General features: G+C 49.0%; 1 protein-coding gene across 1 annotated transcript in view; it reads left to right on the top strand.

Annotated features, from left to right (window-relative positions):
- IGSF9B (immunoglobulin superfamily member 9B) overlaps nt 1–23,380 on the top strand; it is a 100,387-nt gene that overhangs the window by 55,187 nt on the left and 21,820 nt on the right. The window contains exons 10-18 of the mRNA XM_019508416.1: nt 2,024–2,140; nt 5,231–5,381; nt 6,530–6,653; nt 12,975–13,150; nt 14,274–14,500; nt 14,803–14,887; nt 17,187–17,348; nt 18,298–18,343; nt 19,829–21,466. Of these exons, the coding sequence (XP_019363961.1) occupies nt 2,024–2,140; nt 5,231–5,381; nt 6,530–6,653; nt 12,975–13,150; nt 14,274–14,500; nt 14,803–14,887; nt 17,187–17,348; nt 18,298–18,343; nt 19,829–21,466 (2,726 nt within the window). The remainder of the gene's footprint in view (nt 1–2,023; nt 2,141–5,230; nt 5,382–6,529; nt 6,654–12,974; nt 13,151–14,273; nt 14,501–14,802; nt 14,888–17,186; nt 17,349–18,297; nt 18,344–19,828; nt 21,467–23,380) is intronic.

Genomic DNA, 23,380 nt, shown 5'->3' with positions numbered 1-23,380 from the left:
TGTGTGTGTACAGGGCCATCCCTGGGGGGAGAAGCAGGGCAACCACCTGAGGCCCCGTGCTTTGTGGGGCCCTGCAGAGCTGGACAGAGCCGCCACGTTGACTTCGTGCTGCTGCCGGCTTCACATCCAAGTGCTTGGCACCCCACTCCCTCCCTCCACTGTTGAATCTGCTGCCGGCTTCCTTGTGTCCGGGGGTGGGGCCCTGCACAGGCTGGTTTTGCCCTGGGCCCTGCACTCTGCTTGGATCATCTGTGTGTGTGTGTGTATGTGTATGTGTGTGTATGTATGTATGTATGTATAAAATAAATAAATAAATAAAAAATCATGACTTAGTTTTAAAAAACTTGGGGTATTTTTTAGAGGAATTTCATGATTTTTTATTTCCATGTCACTAGTTCTGTCTTCCCATTCCATAGTCATAAGCTGCTGAAGTGGGTGTTTTGTACTTGTTTCTTTAGTTAGCTTCCTTATTGTTTAGTAGAATTACAGGTTTATTTAGGGATTTTTTTCCACTCAGTATGCTCATCTATGCTGAAAAAGGCGAGCATAAGGGCCTCAGTAACATCTTTACTGCAAGAGCACTGCAAGCTCAAAACATGAAGGGGCATGTCTACACTGCAGTGGCGATGCGATCACGACATGGGTAGGCTTTGCCCACTAACTTAACTCTAGATAGCGTTGCTAAAAACAGCAGTGAAGACAGCAGAGTGGGCTGTGCAGACCCTCCAGGGACCTTGGGAATGAACCTGTGATGCTCGCCAGTGCTGAAGTTGGCTTTCCGCATCTTTGCTGATTATTTTTAGCTAACAAGAGTGCTGCTAGCCTGGGTATGCCTACCTTTTCTGCTATCATACTTTGATTGCAGTGTGGACATACCTTAAATTGCTGATCAAGTACACTAGACTGTATATGTAACAGTATATTAAACCTTCCTAAGAGCACCCTCAGGGTTTACAATATGTATGTAGGTCATATAGACAAACACATACTAGCCAATATTTTCAAATGAGAAGTAGGCTCCTAAACCCATCTGTAGGCAATCAATGGCAAGATTTTTCTAAAGTGCCTAAATGGGTGGTGTACTTCTGAGTCATATCTGTATCTAGATATATGTCTATATATCTAGATATAGGTATAGACATATGACTTAGAAGTACACTTCCCATTTAGGCACTTTTAGAAAAATCTTGCCAGTGACTGCCTAAATACAGGTTTAGGAGCCTACTTCTCATCTGAAACTGTTGGCTAGTGTGTGCAGAAAGAAGAGGTTTTGCTAAGGCATTGAGCCTGAAGAAGTGTTTGTTCTTCACACGAAAACAGCTTTGTTTTGATGCGACAAAGCCCCAGATTTCCTGGGGCACTTACATGTCTAACTCCCATTGAAATGAGTATATGTGGTGATCTGGACCGAAGATATTGTGGCTTCTATTTTTAATAAATATACAATTTGAATCTCTGATGCCGCAAGCACCTATGTGCGTGCTTATCTTGAAGAGCACAAGGAATCCTACTGAAGTCAGTGTGAGGTGAAGTAAAACCATGATGCTAATACTTAACGTTTTATTTCTCACGCTTATATGGTAATGATTTGAAAACCTGGTAAGGCTTTCTAAACCAATAACACCCCCACCCCACCCCATTTAAATTTTTGCAGGACTGGGCCTTTACTGTCCAATATTTTGGCGTTTTTCCCTGTATTGTTGCAGATAGTTCAAATAAGGTATCCTAGCAGAGTGATTGTTTAGGGGGAAAAGGCAATTCAGCTGAAAGCTGCAGAAGCATATGTTTTCAAATAAGTTCTGTAAGCCCTCGACTTCATACTTTAAAAATAAATCAATTGTTTTAAATCAGTGATGCAAATTAAGCTGCTTCAAATTTATTTTTCTGGATCAAAACTCTCTAGTTAACATGATTTGTGAAGAGATCCTCAAGGGGCGGTTCTTTGAGTGTGTGCGTGCACATGTGTGTACACTCTGCGTAAGTGTGTGTTTTGACAGTTACTTGAGTTTTCCCTTGGCTACAGGACCCACCCTATTTCACGGTGCTACCAGGCTGGGAGTACAGACAGGAGGCAGGGAGGGAGCTGTTGATCCCTTGTGCTGCTGCAGGAGACCCCTTTCCTGTCATCGCCTGGAGAAAGGTACCCGGCCTGCCAGACAAATCTGCAGTGCCTTTGGCTTTTGATGAATATTGCAGACAGAGAAGCCACACTCTGTCCCGGTAAGAACAAACTGCAGGTACAGCTGCTTCGCTTTGGGCTGTACCACTGCCGTCCTGTCCCGCAGGTGGGTGGGGGAAACCCAGCTCCCGGCAACAAAGCGTTTAATACCATGAAACCGTCACAGCAGCATCTGCAAAGCTGAACACTGCCTCCACTCCTCTTCCTCTGGCTGCTCCACACTGGTATCAACTGCAGGGATACCTACCTGAGCTTCCCATCCCTTCTGCGATAGTTGCCAGAATATCTCCCTCATACTACAGTGTTGCGGCCGTGCAGCACTTGAACATGTTCATGTTGCAGCTGCAGATGCTGCATTGTCAGGGCTCAGCAGCATTTTTGGAAGTGTCCCTCACTGCTCAGTACCAGCTTCTTTAATGAATTTCTGCTGCTGCTTTCACATGCCATACCGAAAAGTATCGTGCAGACTGGGCGTCCACCCAGCGTGGATTGTACTCTGGGGAGAACCAGTCTGTTACTTTACTTCTACATGCAATTCACAGGCGTTAGGTATTTTACTCTGTCTCGGTTTTATTGGGGCAGGTGCCCCTGATGTGCAACCCTGCCTTGGCAGGATGGGAACACGTCTCCACATCTCATTACAAGACTTGAGGACCTTTTCAGTTGATAAGACACATCTGGGCCTGTGGCTGCCATAGTCCGGCAGAGCTTGACATGAACGGTACCAGTGTTCCCCCAACTACACAGTCCTGCAGCACGGGCTGAGGAGTTAAGTCTCATTTCTGCCCACGTTCAGAAGTGTCCTGTTTGCCAGCAGTACCAGGGCAGCCATTCTTCATCAGCCAGTCCTCATCAGTTTTTCATTCTGGGCTGTCCCCCCAACCAGCCAGTGCGCTCCTTCCTCCAGTCCTTTGAGAGGCAAACAAAGAAGTTTGTGGGGCATGCTGAGCCCTATCCCTGCTGCAGGCTTCTCTCCCTTACCCCAGACTTCTCATAGCCTAACTCCTCACTTACCCTACTTTATTTTGGCTGTGGAACTGGCCAGCACTATATATTTGACCTGTAGGGGTGGGATTTTCCATACGCTGTGCTACATCTAACCTTGGAAAAATGGAGCTGGAGATGAAAGGTCTCCAACCAGGACAAGCAGCTAATCACATTTTGGGGCAGTCAGTGCAGGGGTGCCCACTTCCTTGGAGGACCATGCACAGCTGGCATTGCCCTTAATCTTTCTGGGGTCAAAGCGGACGATGGTAAAATGGCCCAAGTGCAAACTGCGTTGGATGCTGGTAAGAAATTAGTACAAATTCAAGGCGAGTAGTTCACTGCTCTCTAGAACACTTGTATCTTCCTTCCATGCGACTTCCTCCCTTCATTCTTTTTCGTGTTTCTCTCTATTTTTGTTCTCAGTCTTCCTTGTGTCTCCCCCCTTCACTCTCCCTTCCCTCCCCCCATCTTCTGCCCTGATTGTCTGGTCATGTCATCCTGCAGCGATATCAGTCAGGACTTGAATGGGCTCCCCAATGAACAGTAGGACAAAGGATTCGTGCTCCCTACAAGCTCATGGACGCCACTGCCACTTCAAGCCTGTCTTTCACTGAGAGGCCACTGAGGACTTTGGCTTCACTGTTGCTAGCTGGAGCTTTTATCCCACTGCTCTCTTACAAAACAGGAATCCAGCCACGTAGAGCCACTCTACCGTGGTTCACTGATAGCATTGCAAAGCGGCCAATAAATCACAGCCTAGCTATGTGTAATAAACCCATGAAAAGCTATGCATGTGCTATTGACACACGTGCTAGTGGTGTCTTCAGAGCAGCTTTGGGTTCATACAACTCCAGTTTATGGCCATAACTGCCAGTTGTTGTGAAATCCATTGTTTCAGTTATCATGAGAGAGTCCACACTTTTTTCAGTTTAATTAAAATGAAGCACCTAGACTATTCGACATGAAAGATTCCCAAACGTAGGAGCCCAGTTGTAGAATTAATCTTTATGGACCTGGATTGCCCAAATGCTGTGGTGTGGATGCAGCTACCCTTGGTTTTACTCCTAAAGAGAGTGTACTGAAAACAATTGTACCCAACCCTATTCTCTTCTCAGTTGCCACACTTAACTGAGGAGAGTCTGACCCCTAGTCTGGGAGCTCGGGACTTGTCTACACTACAGGCCTCTGCTGCTGTAGCTGCGCTGGTAGAGCCCTCTAGTGGAGTTTTTTGCTGGTATGTTTAAATTGTCTCTCCCAATGACATTAACTGAGCTTCCAGAAGTCCATTTTTGTTGGCATAGCTGTGTCCACTCTAGGTGTTTTCCTAGCATGGCTGCTTTGACCATAGGGTGTGATTCTTTTCTCTCCTCTCCCTCCTTCCCCTGCCTCTGATCCTAGCTGATACAGCTATGTGGACAAAATTGAGCCAAACAGACGCACAGTTCTTTTTAAAATAAGGCAGACTTGTGCCCAGCGCTGTGTTTCAAAACTCCAGTGAGTCCTTAGAGGCTTCTTATTTTGAATGTCTAAGTGGTGTCAGAAGCAATCAGATACTCAAACCAAGCACCCTGTCTTATTTTAATCCCTGGTTTAGTGCAGTCATGTTTCCCTTTTTGTGGTTGACACCAGAGGCCACCATAGCCTGGAAGTAGGAGCTCAAGCAGTTCCTTTATCTGGAGACCTAGAGAAATTTGCGCTTTGGATGCTGACGGTCCTAGATTGCATCTCCTCTGAAGTCTGTGGTGTCTGTATGCGTGTGCGTTTATGCTTATGTATCCAAGTTGTAAAACCGGGCTCTGTTCTGCATGTGTATGTTGAGTCATCTTGCCATTTTTACTGGCTTGTTTAAATGAGAACTCAGTAAACCTGCTGCCATGTGATGATTCTCATAGCCAGCCACACATGTTGAAGAGTCTGGAGCCATTGCTAGCCCCGGTAGTATTTGCTGTGACTTGCAAGTAGAACTTGGCTAACATAGTGCTGCCTCCTGTCCCTGCCTTGCAATGTGCTTCTCAGTTGTGTTTTTTTTTTCTTTCCCTCTGCTCTCTCTGTTGTTTGCCCAAGGTAGGGAAGCCCAGTAGAAGCAAGCACAACACTCTTCCAAGTGGCAGCCTACAGTTCCGATCCCTCAGTAAGGACGACCACGGGGAGTGGGAGTGTGTCGCTACCAACATGGTCACAAGCATTACTGCCAGCACTCATCTTACAGTCGTAGGTATGGGAAGGCTTGCTCTAGCGGGCCAGAGGGAGGGGGCTTGACCATGTGGAGAAGGACCTTCAAGGGAATTGTGAAGGGTGGATATTGGGGGCATATAAGGGAAGGGCTTGCATGGTCTGGAAGGTGAGAGAATGGAGTCCATTCTGGAGGATAGGAATGGAGAAAAAATAATAAGTTGTGGATGGGGAGGAAGAGGGGAGAGATGCAGGAGAAATAAGGGGTTGATGAGCGAATGAAGGAGAGTGCCCTTTCTTGCCTTCTGCAAGGTATGTTGGCCCATGCCTCTGCGGATGCGGTAGGGTGGATCCCTTTAGATTTCTTTCCCAACCGTTTCTCACCCCGCTTTTGGGTTCTGATTTGATCCGGGACCTGGCATCTCCAGGGTCTCCCAGATTTCCAAGTCTGGTTCCTGGTGGCAGTGTTTGCTGCAGGGGTGAGTTACCTAGATTTTCAGTTTGCAAAGAGATTAACTGCTGGATAATTTGAAGACAAGTATGTGCTTCCCTGTGAGGAGAGGCTCATATTTTCTGTACAGTGTTGCACCAAACTGCATGTCTGAAAGGCACAAGTCAGAAACACTCCCCATGAAAAGAAGAGCAACATTTTCCTTTAATTTCACACTCCAGTGGTGCTGTCTTTAAATCTCTGTCCTTTTATTTAGGCCATGTCCCCAGGCAGATTGAAAAGCTCCTTTCCTCTCTGGCCAAGTGCATCTCCCCCTGCCAGTGCACAGCCAAGGGACAGTTTATTTTAAATCTTTTTTTTCACACTCCCCTCCCCTTAATCCTACGAACTCACTGATCTTTTAAAATCTGCACTGCTGGGCTCCTAAGGTCTGGCCTGGTGGGGGAGGCAAGGTGTGCCCTGCACATTTCCTAGAAGCAGATCACTAGCCCAGGCAAGCAGAGGTGGTCAGTGCTACTGCCCTGTCTCGATGTGATAGTTTTTGTCTGTTCGAGTCCTTGGCGAGCAGAGGGAGTCTGGGGAAGGTCCCCTTCCGCTCCGAGCACCGAATTGTGTTCAAGCTCTTAGCAGCCATACGTTCCCCAGTCCAAGAACTGCCTCTTCTGTGGGTGATCTGGTGACTGGGTCCTTTATGTTTTTCTCTGCTACCTTCACACATGGAGCTTTCTCTCTGTTTTCAGGCACAAGCCCTCATGCCCCAAGCAACGTGCGCGTTGTGGTTTCCATGACCTCTGCCAATGTCTCCTGGGAGCCCGGCTATGATGGCGGATATGAGCAGACATTCTCAGTTTGGTACGGCCCTCTGTGAGTCACCCCAGCATGCTTTGCTCTCTGCTTCTTTTCCTTCCTTCTCAGCCAGAGCTGGGAGCAGGCACGCACACTACCATTTCTCAGTCGGGGTGGGCAAAAGGTGAGGGCAGGACAGCTGGTAGGAGGCTGGGGGCAGGTGCTGGCCCTACGTAAATCGCCTTAGCTCCATTGACTTTAATGGGCTTTCACTGCAAATCTGGTGTCCCAGAGCAGTGGAGAAAGGTGTGAACACAAGGCTGCCATCTATCCTGGTAGAGCATTTTCTTCCTTCTTTCCTTTCCACAGCTGTCAGTTGATCTGGGAGACAGACATACAAATATAGTGGGCAACCTCTTTGTCCTTGCCTGTGTTTCTGTTGCAGAGGTCTGCAGGTTTGCCATGTGTCCCCTTTCCTTATCTGCTAGGTCAGTCCATCTGTCAGCCCCTGGTTACAATATATGGTATATACTTTTTTTTTACACTAATGTAACGTACTGGAACCTGCACCTAGACAGAGGTCAGCTGAAACGTGTGGCGTTAACAGTTAGCAGCCACACGATTGACAAAAAACACAGGCTTTAAAATAAACGGTGAAAAAAAACAACCCTGTCAAAGTGGCCCCCCTCTTACTCCACAGCTGCTTGCGGGGGACTCGGAGTCCTCAGAATATGATCTGGGACTTGTTATATGTAGATCTTATATCTGCTCACGTTGGTGACGCAGGTGGGAGTTGCATTTAATAATCATGCAGAGCCTGCACAGTTGAGACAATACATTGGTTTTTTCTCTCTGGCATGTTGACCGTACGTGATCCAGCTCTCCTTGAAGTCTCAGGTAAATTCCATCTGTCCTTGGCCGTGCGGCGAGGATGAGGCCCTATAGTCTGGCTCACAATGCCCCAATTTTCCGATCGAGATGGACAATTAATAAAGCCCATATCCTGCTACCCTTGGCTCTGAGGACAATGAAAGCCCCAGTCTGAAAGAACTCGTGAGAGAAGATAGATGATTAGTAGAAACAAATGATACAATGATGGGGACTTCTTGTTTTTCATCTGGAGTGTTCTTTGGTTTAAATTAATGACCGGGCAAAGCAGCAGAAGGCTGATAACCTTAAAAAGCCTCTTAATACCTGCTCAGAGTGAACCTCACGTTCTGGCATCTTTGAATCCATGCACACCAGCAGCGACGCCGAGGTTCGCACATCCACCATTTTAACACAGTGGGATTTGCACACGCAGGATTAGTGTCAGTATTCAGGCCTGAGTTTTCCAGGGTGCCAGGATTCACGTTCCACATAGCATTGCCTGGGATTCACACTACTAATTTCTGCCTGTGGCAGGCCCCCTGCGTTGTAGCTGCTTCCTAAGCCAGCTGGCTGGCTTTCTCCCCCGCGCCCCTGTAAAGAAGTGGAGCGGTGCAGTGCTCTTTCAGCGGCCCCTTGCCTTCCTCAATTGCGACAGGCTGCAGAACTGGCCAGCCTCTCACTCGGCCTCTGAGCTTTTTCTCATCCTGTTTCTTGTCAGAGAATCCATCAACTGAAATGTAAAGGTGAAAACGACCTTCCCGCTCTGAGCCACGTCTTCTCCCCCACCCCTGGTTCGCTGGGGGGGTTTCTTTTTTTTTTTGTTACTCTCTTTTTGCTCACTTTCCTTCCCTTAATTTGGCCAGATGGAGTCTGCTGATAGAGTGGAGATTGGGTACATGCCTTCCATAATAAATTCTACTCAGCTTTAGATCGTGGACAGTATCAGTGTTCAGAAAGTGGGGGCTGGGTAATTGTGCTGGGAGACAAAGGAAAGGCAATAGAAAGAAGGAGAAATTGAGAGGAGAGAGAGAAAAATGAGGGTGAAAAAAGAGCCCTGAGCGAGGGAATGGGCTTCGAGCAAAGAATTCACCTGGCTGCATCTCTGATTAAACTGTCCTTGAAAAGGAATGATTAAGCCTTCCCTGGGAGATGTGCCTTGGTGGAGGATGCCAGCTGCTGCTGCGTGCTGCCAACTTCCTGTGCTGGTTTTCATTGCATTCCTGAAAATCCTGGACTCCCCAACTCTCCCCGTGGCTTTCAGATCCCAAGTGAAATATGATGCAAGGCAGGGAGAGGTGTGAACATTGGCTCAGGTCTGGTGCAAGATCACTGCGGTGGTGTTGGACCTTAGGCAGCACGTTGGGGAGAAAGGAAGGGACCCTTTGCTTGAGGCCAGTTAGTCCTCTGAGTTTTAGTTGGTCGCAGAAAGAGCCAGCAAGGAGAATCTAGTGGTGTAAGGCACTCGATGGATTGGGGAGCTAAGGTGAAAAAGGGCTGTGCATTGCCGAGCAGCTCTTTCTTACTGGCGTTCACTTATCAACGTCAGCCCCTGCGCCCTCTTCTCTGATCTTATTTGCAGTCTGGAAATCTGTACCCAGCCGAAGGTGATGCATTTTGTTCCCTGCTGTGTTTATACTGTCCTCTTCAAGCAGCACATTCCTCAGGCTGAGCCCTTTGCAGTCTGCCCTCTCCTCTTGGCCCTCCACACAGCTACATCCTTCCGACGTTTCCTTCTCTTTGGACTGAGCTCCCACTATTAATGCTGGCAACGTTGTACCTGGGGAGGTAGAATATAGAGCATCGAGAGGCTTTGAGCTTGCACTTTGTCACCGCTGTCTACAATGGCAACTTCGTCAACCAGCCGGAATAAAGATTCGGAGAGCTGCAGAGTTCATCCCATTCTGCCAAGTTTAGCTCGCAAACCAGTTTAGCTTAACTCTGGTTTGCTATGGTGCTTTAGGCTAGAAATGAATGGGGTTTAAGCAGCCACTCCCATACCTGAGGCCCTTGAAGTGAGATCATGCCTGGAATATGGATGTAGTAGATGAGGTAGCTGCCAACAGCTCTCACTTATGGCCTTACATGTTATAATGTGTTGGAGTGAGAGGAGCACTGGCCACCACCCTGAGGCTGCAGTTCTGCCTGAGTAATTCTCTCGCTTCTGCCTTTTGCTGCTTTGAAGAGGAGGAGCGGCATCTCTGATGCTAGGTCACTCTCGAAATGAATATCTTTTTGTTCCTTTAAATTGTGTCTTCCACCTAAGGCTGTCAAAGTTCCTGCAAGTTTATTGGCTCCCTTAGAAGGCACTTGTGGTCATAGGGCCATGCACTAGCGGGACTGTTGGGACCCACGTGTAGCCGAGACTTTCCTTTTGTAATTACGAGCAGGGACTGAATTCGGGTCCAGTTTCATGGAGATATTCAGAGGCAGAGTCCTTGGGAAGAGAGCTGTGTAACTGGAACATCCTGGTTTGGTTCGTGCAGTCTTGTCAGGGAAGAGCTTTTCTCATGCTTGATGGTGATAAGTGTTGGATTTATTTCCCATCCTCCCCCAATGTCAGGCGGTTCCAGTTACTTGGCTGCCTTACCGAGATTGACAGCTTCCAGGCCTGGGCCAGGCATCCATAACGAGCCAGCGGAAGGGAACGTGAAGGCAGCTTGGTTCAGTGCTTATGGGAAACCTGAATCGGACAAATCTCCTTTCCCAGCAGCTCCTCCCCTGACTCCAGACACCAGCTTTTGGGACAGAGGATTCTGGGGACTGTAGGTTTTAGGTCAGGGTGTTGACTCCTATCCACAGTCGTGTCTCTGCAGCTCATTCTGGTCTGGTTTATGCTGCGTTGCTCTGTGCACGTGCGCTGCCGTCTTCCACACTTGCTCATTTCAACCGCTTGATGCTTCCTTTCCCACCTCTTTTTCTCCCTCCCATTTTGTCTGCCCCATCCTTTACCTCCTGCCTCATGGAGTTGCCTAAAAGCGAAGCTTGTGGCTTTTCCATTTGGCCTCTACACTGTAATGTGTCTCTCAAATACATACACACACCCACTTCATCTCACAACCTACAGTAACCCCTCCTAAATACTCTACTGACATTATTGTGAACTGCAGCCTATGGGAGTGATCACTAGAATATATCTTCCAAATAGAGGTGTAGAGGTTATACCTATTGATACTGGCAATAATGGTGCATTGCAGCGATGCTTCTTTGAGGCATTGGAGTCTTCGCATCATGATATTTCTCATGGTTTTGTGTCGCTCTGGCTTGGCAGGAAGTCTCGCAAGTCAGGAGTCTAGAGATTGCATTTGGGAATTGTTGCTTGTTTATTGTGTGTGCAGGAGAGAGAGCGCGCGAGACTAAGAAAAAAAAGCCTTGAGGCTTTCCTGTCCCAAAGGCTCGCTTCTGTCCGTCTCCTCTTCATGCTGAGTTCTCTGCAAGTGCTCCTGAACAGTGCTATTCTGGATACCACCGTGAACTACCACAGGCTTTCCTTTGTGGATCCCTCTTAGTATGTTGGCCACCCATTAGCTATGGGAACAGAAGAAATGAATTGGTGATAGTTAGACTAGGCAAAAATGGTCATTGAGAAATAAGAGGATCCCATCATCTTCCCAGGTACTGATTGAGCTTTGTCATCTTCTCAGTCTCTAAACTGTCTAGGATCACCCAGTTTCATTGCTGTTTTGGTGGGATTCTCAGGTCTCATGTTTCTTGGATGTCACACGTAGCTCTTCACTGTTTGGAAACCCATGTCCGAGTCTGAGGGGCTAGATAGAAGTCTGTATATTTTGCAGCCATAGGCTTTCAGTTTGCAGGGAGCGGCAGGAAACCACTGAAGGATAAAAGCACAAAAAGGGAAAGATCTATTCAAAGCATTGTTATGCTGCTCCATTTTTTTTTTTTTTTTAAAGCAATTTGCTTGCCTATGTTCTTAAAGTGCAGCTGTAGTGAGTGGGGAGAGCACCAGAAACGTGAAGCTCTGCTCTAAACTTACCCTAAAGTGCATCAATCTGTTCCTTTATTTGTCTCAAACACGTCTACTTAGTTTCCAAGTAAATATATAAATTTGGGGTGGGGGGATTTTTTTTCCCCTAAGTTGCCAGACTGGCATCCCTTGGATCACATTCCTTCTTGATTTTCAATCTGGCCTATTTTTCATTAGTGGCAATGAGGATTATCAGCAGCAGTTTCTGTAATGGGTGTGCAAACCTGGTGGGTTCGGTTCTCATTTACACTGAGGCTCCTTTCTGCTGCTCTGCAGTGTAAATAAAATTGATTCTGTTCTCAGAGCCTCTCTCGCTATTCTGGCAGCATAAAAGGGCCTTTGTATGTGAGGATCCAGCCTGGGGTCTTACGTTTGACTCTCCTCTCCGCCAGCACAAGTCCAGAGTTGCAGAGTGCTCCAGACTTCTCACTAAGAGTCCTTACTGTGTAGCTGCAACTCAGATCCTACTCTAGTTCATTGTCTCCAGTGGGACGGCAGGTGTTGAAAGGGCTGAAAGCAAAATTCAGTCCTGTTTTGGGAACAGTGCATTGGTGACACTAAGCCAGAGTCTGTTCTGGCTCTTCCACAGCTCTACAATTTTAACAGGCAATAAAAAGTATGGTACATTTGCTTTTGTCATTGCTGGAGGTAAGGATCTGGCTCTGAATACTCTGAGGCAGGTCTGTTGAGTTACAAGGCTCTATATTGGCCAAAACTGGCCGCGTCTACTTGAGACATTTACTGTGGAGCTGCCTAATTGGCTCCACAGTAAAATCTCTGTGCCTACACGTGTGGCCCTATTAAGTCACAGTAAACTAAGAAGCACTGCCATAGGTCAGTATTTATAAATACAAGTACTACCCTGTGGTGGCATTATTTACTGCTCAGCAACGTGCGTGTAGATGCTGATGGGGCTGGCTGGGGCACCAGGGTGCTTCAGTGCGGGGGCTGCCTGCCAGCTAACCCCACACTGTAGCACTCTCATGCCCCATCCAGCCCCTCCTCAGCACAGTGAGCTGGGTCGGAGCAGCCCTGGGCTGGCAGACTGACCCTTTTGGCCCCTTGCCAGCTGGGGCTGATCCGACCCACCTCAATGTGCTGTGGTCCTAGATGCACATGTAAACGTGGCACCCAGGAGCAATAAACTCCAGTGCGTTATGCACCGGAGTTTATTGCTCCATGCTAATAGCATGTGTAGATACACCCACTGCAGTGTAAGAGCTGCTTGTGTAGAGTATGGTGTAAGGTAGGAGGGAGGGTTGGGAGTGCTGTTAGTGTACCCTCTGCATGGGTGTAGGGTGGAGCCAAGGGAAGAGCTCCAGGGCACCCAGCGAACAGCATGAGTCCTGGTTTCTATCTTTCCCCTAGCCCAGTTTCAGTGCATGCTCTATGGTGGCAGAATCTCAGCTCCATGTCCATACACATTCTGGCGTGAAGCCCAATCCATCTTTTGAACTGTTCCATGATTGCTTAAGAGACTGACTCGCACTATTTTTCTCTTTCTCAAAAGCACCTCCGCTTGAGTTGCCTGTTTTCTCTCTTGGCAGGATGAAGAGAGCACAGTTTGGACCCCATGACTGGCTGTCTCTTCCAGTGCCATCAGGTTCTAGTTGGCTGCTGGTGGATACCTTAGAACCAGAGACAGCATACCAGTTCAGTGTCTTGGCTCAGAACAAACTGGGCACGAGCTCCTTCAGTGAGGTGGTCACTGTGAACACTCTAGGTGCGTTGGTACAGCGTGGGGATGGGCCGAGACTGAGAGTCCCAAGAGTAGGGAGGCAACTTGCTAGTTGCAGCGTGCACCATATCTTGCTCCAGGTGACACCGCAGAATGACCAGCACGGCTAGCTCCCGTGGGGGCAGTTTCAGCAGAAAGACCAGGGAGCTGGTTGGCATTTTTAATGTTGTGTCCCTTGTTCCTCCTAGCCTCATGGCATCTACAGTTGTTCCCCTTCCCTTAGATCCCTTCCGTCTTCTAGACGTTAGACCTTGCTGGTGGCACGTGCGTGGATGCATGTCTTAAACCTGCAGCTGAAGAATAGTAACGAATGCCGTAATGAAGCAAACTAACAATCTCTTTAGTTCACATCTTTGTCTCAGCCTGCAGTCAGTGCCTAATGCTTCTGAAAGACTATGCTTGGATGAACCAATTATACTGACAGAAATGGGGGAAGGGAGACTTGCTGCTCATGAGCATGCGTCTGCTGATCTGTTGTAACTGTTTTGTGCGTCTGTGCCTGTCCTGCAGTAACTGGAAGCTATGCTGGGACAGCTCACCCCAGAATGAAATGGCTGCTAACTTATTGCAGTTGAATTTCCATTTACTATAGGATGAATGGCATGTGAAACAGATGCAGTAGATCAGCTTGAATAGTGCAAAGTAGCCTCTCCTTCTAAACTGGTGTTGTCTTGTCTGTCCATACCCAGAGTCATAAAACCGCCCTTATTGCACTTCCATGGTGCGGTCCTCTCCAGCGTAGATAGATGATGTGTGTCTAGAAGCTCGAGAGGGTCGCAGACTCTCACGGCTTAGCTCTTTCCTGGCACAAGTCCACATTTAATAGATTTCATAGACATTAGGGGCTGGAAGGGACCTCATGAGATCATCGGGTCCAGCCCCCGCCCCATAGGTGGGAAGTCAGCTGGGATCAAGTGACTGCTTGATAGCAAGATCAAGGCAAGATAGCACTGGCCCTTCGCAGGAGGTGCGAGAGCAAAAGATGGAAGGGCATGAGCGCTCGTTAACATAAAGCTGCTGGCCTGGATGCAGGAGCCAGCTACTTTTTCCTGGAGGTCATTAAATGCATTTTTTCCCCCTACCCCCTTCCCATCTTGTGTGTCTTCAGCATTCCCTGTAACAACTCCAGAGCCCCTGGTGTTAGTTACCCCACCGAGGTGCCTAACAGCCAATCGGACACAGCAAGGAGTCCTGTTGTCATGGCTTCCTCCAGCCAATCATAGCTTTCCAATTGACCATTACATCATGGAGTTCCGTGTAGGGGAGAGATGGGAAATCCTGGATGATGCCATCCCGGGAAGCGACAGTGACTTTTTTGCCAAGGACTTGTCTCAGGTAAGAAGAGGCAGGCTGGCTGTGCAACGGACTGCTCCTTCCCGGGGTCCCCCAGTAGCTATGTCAGCTGTATTAAGCACTGCGGGAGCTTCCTGGGTATATTCTTAGCATCTCTCTTGCTTGTTGCCATAGTTGGGACTGGTTTGGTTTCCAAAGGAATTCCCTTACCAGCCCAAGAGATGGGTGGTCCTTCTAAAACAAGGTTGGGCAGGTCCGTTTGCTGGTCTGCCAAAAGCTTCCCAGTGTGTTTTGCTCTTGAAGGAAGTTTCTCATCAGTAGTGCATGTTGTTTCATGTTTGCAGGACACCTGGTATGAGTTCAGAGTTCTGGCTGTCATGCAGGATCTCATCAGCGAGCCCAGTAACATAGCTGGTGTGTCCAGTACAGGTAGGTGATCATTTCTCCTCCCTCCCAGTGACCGGTAATTTAAAGCAAGTCTACACTGAAGTCAGAGGTTTGATCATGACACGCATAAGCACAGCTGCGCTAGCCTTCTTCGAGCTAATACGGGCACTAGCAATGGCATAGCTGGGGCTGCATGGTTTTGAGGTGTGTCAATGGGATGTATAAAGATGCCTGGAAACTTGGGTGTGTGCTTGGATAGCAATTGCCACTGAAACTGGCCAGATTGAGGCTAATTCGGATATGTCTACACATGCTCCAATGTGCTTCCAGACATGCCTGTACTGCAAAGGCTATGTTTGCTCTGCTGAGTCCCACCCAGGACCCTGCTGAGCACACCTGCCTGCCTGCTCCAAATCTGGAAATGTGCTGTTGAGGTAGCACCAGGGCATCCCTGTATCACTGTTCCTGAGACCTGCCTTTGAGAACTGCCCCGGGACAATGCCTGAACGGGCCTTCTGGTGGATTTGGAACATATCATTGGGGCAGGGGGCTGGATTTGATGATCTTCAAGGTCCCTTCCAACCCTAATGTCTATGAAATATTAGTAGGAGCAGGTAGTGGGGGCGGGGGGGCAGGCACAATGCTCTGTAGTGTCCCTGGTGTGATACGCTGCCACCACAATGCAGACATTCCTGTGGAGTTGCACATGGGAAGCATTATTGCTCCCTAAGGAGCAAGGGAGAGCCAGATCCTTCCAGAGGTATAAAGCCTTCTGTGCACAGACTTCAGTAGAAATTGAGTGCTCTGCTGCTCCCAGGATCATGTCACAAAAACTAGAAAGTCATCGTGGCTCTCCAAACAGCTTGAAACAACATTAATTGGAACAGGAAAGAAATCAGTGCAACTTATTAATACCACACAGGCCAGTATGAAAGCAGAGTACATAATATATCAACACAACACAGTGTGGTACCATATAAGAGCCTGACGAAGCCAGGGAGTTGCCGTGAATCTCGGCTCTGCCAAACGTACCAAGAACATTGATCCAAATCGGGACCTGCACAGCATCGAAATGCAAGTTGCATACTGGGAAATGCAGCACTGCAGTGCGGAGCAGAAGCAAAGGTATTGTAGCTCCACGTAGCAGACTGCAACACATTGCAGCACAAAAAAAATAGCACTGTTCAGCCCCCTTCTCAGCACAGAAGAACATCTCATGAACAGGATGCAAGAGAAGCCTCACCTCACCCCCGTTTCAAAAATTAGCATGGTGTGATGGAAAGAAACATAATCCATAGAAGGAGAGCGAGGAATAAGAATGATGTGAGTCTAAATTACATCAGCTCAGGGCACAGGAGGCCGAGCTATCGGCTGTAACTTGTCTCTGCTGTGCAGAGGACAAATCTAGTCTTGCTCTGCCCCCAAGTGGTGCTCCGCAGAAATTCTTGGCTTGACGCAAGCTGAAGCCTTTTCCTTTCCTCTTGTGAGGCTTGTCTGCTGGAGTTTGGTAGCTTTTGCTTGTGTGGGGTCACTCTGTGGATATCACCTCATATGTCTGGATCCAACCACATGCCAGCCTGACCCTGCACACCTGGCTTTGCACCAGCATGTGGCCAGTCTAGCACTCGTGGCCATGTTATCTGGCCTGGGGGGCTCCCCACGGACCCACATTTGGCAGCAGGGGAGAGGCAATTGATGCTACCACTGCTCTCCAGTTGCCAAATTTCCTGATGTTTGGAGAGCCCCACAGGCCACATGACGTGGCTCTGTAGGCTAGATTTGGCCCTCAGACTGGGAGTTGAGCATCCTCACTTTATCGGGATGTGTCTGGTGGTTTGCTAGGCTATTGACTGAGAACCTAAAGCCCACCTCCTGTGGACCACCTACCTGCCTCAGATAATAGCAGGATGCATTTACTGTCAGGCTGGGCTGGACACAGATGTGACCCTGGCATGAAATGCTCTGTCATAGCTGGAGTCCAAGGTATTGGTGATGCCTTGGCCCCTCTCTCTCCCTTTGGCACACTGTAGGGATTTTCTCTTTATTATTGGGACCTTTGCTTGTACAATACGCAGTGCAGGCTAGGGTCAGTGTTGTTTTGGACCCTGTTAGATAAATGCTTGTCACGCACATGGCAGTGATGTCGGAGGCCTGTTCTCTGACTAGGGAGGTCCCTTCCAATCCTGTGCTCCTTTCAGCAGTCTTATGAACCAGCCAGTTCTGCAGTAGTTGCTTCAGTTAATGCATGTGAGCTATACTGACACATTTTCCCACTTCCTTGCGTCCTGCAGTATGTTTTAGTAATTCAGAGGGGTTTCCTTTTCCTTTATATTTTCTCCAGATGTATTCCCACAGCCTGACCTAACAGATGATGGTTTGGCTCGCCCGGTGCTGGCTGGCATTGTTGCCACCATCTGCTTTTTGGCTGCTGCCATCCTCTTCAGCACGCTAGCTGCCTGCTTTGTCAACAAACAACGCAAACGGAAACTCAAGCGTAAGAAAGGTGAGGCTAGTTCCTTGTGTGTGTTGATCTTGTTCTGTTTTGGTTGTGATCTTCATCCCTGTCTGTCTCTTCTTTCACCCCTGAGTGTCTCCAGATGAAGCCTGTCCTACCTCCATCCTTCAGCCGTGACTTTTTCTCCTTCCCCTCTTCATCTATGATCTGAATAGATGGTTTAAAAATAAAGCCTCCGAGACGTGTATGGCAATCTAGAGCTCACGTTCAAAAGGCCCTAGCCTCTTACAGCTCAGGGAGAAAAATGAAGTGCTTATGTGCCAAAGAAAAGATGTATTCAGGCTATACTCTCTCTGTTGCTGTCTAAAAACGTGATCAGAAATGTCAGAGGCAGGGTGAGGTGAAGATGAAACAGAGAGAAACTGCAGACGGGGAGCTTGAGGGAATCTTCTGAATGGCGATAACTGTTAGACCAGTGGGTTTTAGAATGAAATTTTTCATTCTTGGCAAGAAAAGGGAAGACTCTTCATGCAGACACTCCCCTTCCTAAGATCCCCCCAGTGCTTGGTTTTCAAGTCACTTCCTTGAGTGGGCCACCAAGAACAGCTCCATGGATCATGTAGCCTATGAACTGCCGCGTTAGACTATAGAAGAATTGCACACAGGAAGTGGTGGAAGTCCCATCGCTCCAGTTGTTTAAAACTGGGACTGGAACAAACCACACCAGAAAGATCAGTTGAGAAAACTGCAACAGATTTACACTGGTTGGGACTTGGGGCCATGGACTTTGTTCATCTCAGGTGCATGAGATTGTGGCAACAGGATTGATAGGAAATTGTCTCGAGCTCTTTGTTGTCAGCAACCATTAAAGCACTAGAACTACCAAAAATTGGTCTCTTGTTGAGTGTCTTTTTTTGTTGGTGTTCTTGATGTAAGAAGTTTGTTGCCTCTTTCTGCCTAGTTGCGCCTCTTTAGCATTCCCCTTTTTCTCTTCCAGACCCTCCTCTCTCGATTACCCACTGCAGGAAGAGTCTGGAGTCTCCGTAAGTATCTCTGACTCAGAGGTGCCACCTAGGCTGGGATCTGTCAAGTGGTTTTGAGACTTCTCTTTGTAGGGATGCTGCTTGTGGGAAATGGAAATGACTAACATTGCTTTTGATGATTCCTAAACTCTTTGGAACCAAAAACCTGCAAGACACTACATGGTTTCGGAGCAAACGAGAGAGGAGGTAGATTCAATGAGCCTGCGTAAAGACCCGAGGGCACAGTGCAAACCTAGTAGAGGTGGAATGGAGTTGTACTAGAAGTATTATAAGTGGTTGCTAAAAAAAGAAGGGGCGGCCTAGGGAAAATGGGAACCTTAACGGAAGCTAGGTGTCTAGAAATCTTGCACCTTTTGGTGTGAGCATGTCTGTGTGTGTGCATGTTCTTTCAATGGGGAATTTAGAGGGTAGAATGATGCCTTACCTTATTCCCCTATTCTAGCTTCCTCTTCGCACTTACGGATCACTGCCATTTGCCATGCTTGTCACAACTCCTAGACCCTACTGGAACTACTCAGGACATCCACCCGAAAGAGTTGGTAGGGACGGAGCTTCTTCCTGATGTGATCATAAGTCTCAGGTTACCTCCCATAGTGGCTTCAGGAGAATCATGGAAGATGTGGGACACCCCAGTGTTTTTAATCTTGTTTGGCTGGCATCCGCTTTAATTTTCTTATCTCGGGTTCACCACTTGGATCTGCTGCACTTCTGCCTTTAACTTGTTATGTCCCAAGCCTTCTCAGTGGCAACAGAGGAACTATTTTCATAATGCAGTTGCTTCCCTCTGCATACCTGTCAAGCCCCCTCCCTTAAGCTTGGGAGGAAGGATGACTTTTTCCACTCCATTTGGTTGACACTCTTTCCACGTCTTAGTTTGAGCTGGAATCGGAAGTGCCCAAATCCTTTAAAAGGAATGTTATCATGTTCCTTTCTATCTGGAAGCGGAAGCATTAGGAATCGCGTGAGAGAGAACTTGTTGGAAAACTCTCAGCCTAGATCTGCAAGAGGCTCTGATAGTTCAAACAAGCATAACAGTTTTTGAGTACTTGAAATGAAGCCAAGCTCTAGACCTGTCTTCACTGGTCTCTAGTTCTCTGGGGTTCTGGAGCTAATTTGAAGGAAATGTAGTGCCAATATTGCTGGCATTTGGGGGTGTATGTAAGAATAGGATACTTCTCCATTCAGGAATATGGGGCATGGGGGGTGATGTGGTTCTTCTTTGCTCCTTTTCTCTTATTCTCACTTCCTCACAACTTGCGCAACCACGGGGGCTTGCTGAAAATGAGAAAAGCTTCTTCCATCGTAATGGTTTCTGCACTGTCGTCTTCCAGGACTCTCTTTTGAGAACAGTTAAGGCTTTGATTTTGGGTCCAGTTGGCCTGTGGCTCAGCTGTGCTGATACGCGAGCCCCAGATTTCTCTTCTCTCTCTGTGACCGTCCCCTTTTTTTGTTTTGTTTTTTGGCTTTTTCTCTTCTGTGGTCTAGGTTGTCTTCCGGCAAGGTGAGTCCCGAGAGCATCCGCACTCTCCGGCCCCCCTCCGAGTCCTCTGACGATCAAGGCCCACCGGGCAAACGAATGCTGAGCCCTAGCAAGGAGAAAGAGTTGTCTCTCTACAAGAAGACCAAGAGGGCCATTAGCAGCAAGAAATACAGCGTCTCCAAGGCTGAGGCCGAAGCTGAGGCTACCACCCCTATCGAGCTCATCAGCCGTGGACCAGATGGCCGCTTTGTGATGGACCCCTCCGAGATGGAGCCCTCGCTCAAGACCCGCCGGATCGAGGGCTTCCCTTTCGTGGAGGAGACGGACATGTACCCTGAGTTCCGCCAGTCGGACGAAGAAAACGATGACCCCATGATGCCCTCCTCTGTAACAGCCCTCAAATCCCAGCTGACCCCTCTGTCCTCCAGCCAGGAGTCCTACCTTCAGCCACCAGCATACAGCCCCAGGTTCCATAGGGGCTTGGAGGGGACAGGTGCCCTCGAGGGTCGCCTGCAGGCCACCGGCCAGACCAGACCACCAGCCCCCAGGGCTTTTCACCACAGCCAGTTTTACGGTTACCTCAGCAGCAGCAGTCCTGGGGAGATGGACCCTCCACCTTTCTACATGCCAGAAGTCAGCCCTCTCAGCTCTGTCATGTCCTCCCCTCCTCTGCACCCTGAGGGGCCCTTTGGACACCCAACGATCCCCGAGGAGAATGGGGAGAATGCTTCCAACAGCACGTTGCCCCTGACTCAGACGCCCACGGGGGGCCGATCCCCTGAGCCGTGGGGGAGGGCTGAGTTTCCGTTCAGCGGCCTGGAGGCTTCTCCCATGATATTCCCTCACCAGCTCCAGCAGTGCAACGTGGCCGAGAGTGTACAGCCGAAGGCCTGTCTTCCTAGGGGGCCGCCCCCTTCCTCCCTCCAGGTCCCGGCGTCCTACCCTGGCATTCTGCCCCTGGAGGCACCAAAGAGTTGGACTGGCAAGTCACCTGGCAGAAGCCAACCCTCTGTGCCCACCACCACCAAATGGCAGGACAAACCTATGCAACCTATGGCAAGTCAAGGGCAGCTAAGACATACCAGTCAAGGTATGGGCATACCCGTGTTGCCTTACCATGAACCGTCCGAGTCAGTCGGCCACAGCGGCACAAGCACATTCAGCCTGGACACCAGGTGGTATGAGCCCCAACCCAGACCTCGGCCTAGCCCTCGGCAAGTCAGGAGGGCCGAGCCCAGTTTACATCAGGTGGTGCTACAACCTTCAAGGCTTTCCCCTCTGACCCAAAGCCCCCTCAGCTCCCGCAACAGCTCCCCGGAGCTGACCGCACGTGCCAGACCGCGGCCGGGCCTCATCCAGCAGGCAGAGATGTCGGAGATCACCCTGCAGCCCCCCGCAGCGGTCAGCTTCTCCCGCAAGTCCACCCCATCAACTGGATCCCCAGCTCAGAGCAGCAGGGGAGGAAGTCCCAGCTATCGACCTGCTGGGGCCTTCACCTCTTTGGCCACTGGTTTCCCTTCCTCCCAGGGCTCCTCCCTGCCCGTGGACAGCATGGATGTTTTTGGAGAAATTCCCTCTCCGAGGAGGGCTGGGGAGGAGATTCTCAGACCAGAGCCTACATCGACAACATTATCCACTTCGGGGTAAGTGTGTGAAACCTTTAGTTTCCCCTCTACCTTCTTCTCCTTCCCCCCACCCCACCTCACCTGCTCCCTCCAACTCCCTCCCCCACCATCATCAACTGATATTATAGGGTTTGTCTGGACACCCTGCAGCATCCCTTTTGGAGATGATTTCCCATTGGCATTGATGGGACACTGCTCTGAAGAGGCTCATGCTACTGTTGCTACTCAGCTTGGTACTGATGGGCACTGCTACCGCTAGCGGGTGAAATAGGCAGAGAAACGCTTGTTTGTTCACGGTGTATGTTACTCTCCAACAGTTCCTTGCGATTTGGGACCTTCCGTGTCTTGGGATGCGTGCTGTCCATGAAGAGGCATGTAAGGAACTAGATTATGGGTTCAGTCACCTGTGCTGGTTGGGTGAGTGTCCCAGCATCACTGGCAGTTTCCTTCTCTAGTTCCTGGCTCTTGGCTTCCCCGGAAAGTTCAGCCTTGTGTGCCTCTTCGTCTTCTATCTGTTCCTTACTGTGAGTCTGACCGTGCCCCAAGACTGAGACAGCCGCCAAAGTCACCCTGCCACCCCATCTCCAAAAGGGATGCTGCAGCCCCAAGACTCGGGCAGGGAGAGAAAACGAGGACTTAGCCACACGCTCAGCATGTAAGGAGAGGAAAAAGTCCCGACTGGAAATCAGGAAGCTGCCGGCATTCTCAGGTCCTGCCCCAAAGAGGGAGGCGCTGCGCTAAACTCTAGCGGCTGGTTTTCCAGGTACCAGGGTTGCAGCAGGCAAAGCGTCTTTTTCTCTCTGTCTTTCTCCTCTTTCCCTCCGTCTCTTTCGCAGCACCTTGAATCTTGTAGACGTGCTTTCCTTCCATCCTTTCGTCTTCCTTGATACTTATTTTTCACGTAGTGGGGTTTAACCCCTTGATCCCTCAGCTGGTGGAACGTAACGTTTAATGAATCGAAGCAAACTCTGAACTCAGAACAGTTAAATTCAGTGAGGAGAAGAGTTTGGGGCAGGCGAGGACAGGCTGATGGTCAAACTCGGAGCCTGCATTGTTTGAGGTATAGGATAATGTCACGTCAGGCAAGCCTTTGGGGGTGGCAGACAGACTTTCATCCTGCAATGCTCCCTGCATTTCACTTCAGCTCTCTGGTACCTGGAAGCTTTTAAGTCCTTAGAAACCCAGTGAACCCCTTCAGCACTGTTGTTGGTTGCTGGTTGCAGGCACCAGGGTGAGTGGGATGAAGGGGTGCTTCTGCTAAGGAGTTGGGACCCACAGTAGCAAAATCTGCCCCAAACCAATCCTGCTGTGGCTTTCAAAACTATATGCACGCATATCTGTACGTCTCTAACCTCACCTAGGCAGGGGACCCTGAAGAGCCCCAGCTATGGGGACGTCACAGGACAATTCTGTGTCAGAGCACTGTTGTCTGTGCTTTTATGCAGTGTTTTCATTCGCTTTGTTTTTTATTTCCTTTTCTTTGTCTTCTGTCTCTTCCCCCTCTCTTCTCCAGACTTGTTTGAACGATTTGTTTGTTTTGGTTCCTTTTCCTCCTTTTCCTTTGGAGTTTTTGACGCGCTGATGTGTTGCGGAGCTCGGCTCCTTGCGGGTGTTGATAACTGCTTTGTTTTTGATTAATCTCAGCTATCTGGGCAGTGTTGTCGAGACAAGCTTCTCCTCAGCTCAATAGGTAAGGGTGATCCATGTCCGAAAGGATGGTGTGGGGGCTGTGGTGGGTGGCGGGGAGTGTGGCATGGGAGGGGACACGGAAGGGGCTTTTCCAATACCATCTCTTCCTTTAAAGGGGAATAAGGATTTGTAAAATACCAGGACAAACCTTTGTGCGCATAGTCTCTGTGGCTTTTGGGTTTCCCCACTTAAAAGCATGTAGATATTCTCATTTCTGCAGAGAGGTCTTTCTGCAGCGGGGAC

This window comes from Gavialis gangeticus, unplaced genomic scaffold, assembly GCF_001723915.1.
Source record: "Gavialis gangeticus isolate Ggan-Ray unplaced genomic scaffold, GavGan_comp1, whole genome shotgun sequence".
NCBI classification, from domain to species: Eukaryota; Metazoa; Chordata; order Crocodylia; family Gavialidae; genus Gavialis; species Gavialis gangeticus.
Note: the sequence above shows the minus strand (reverse complement) of the source record. Positions and strands in the feature narration are given on the sequence as shown.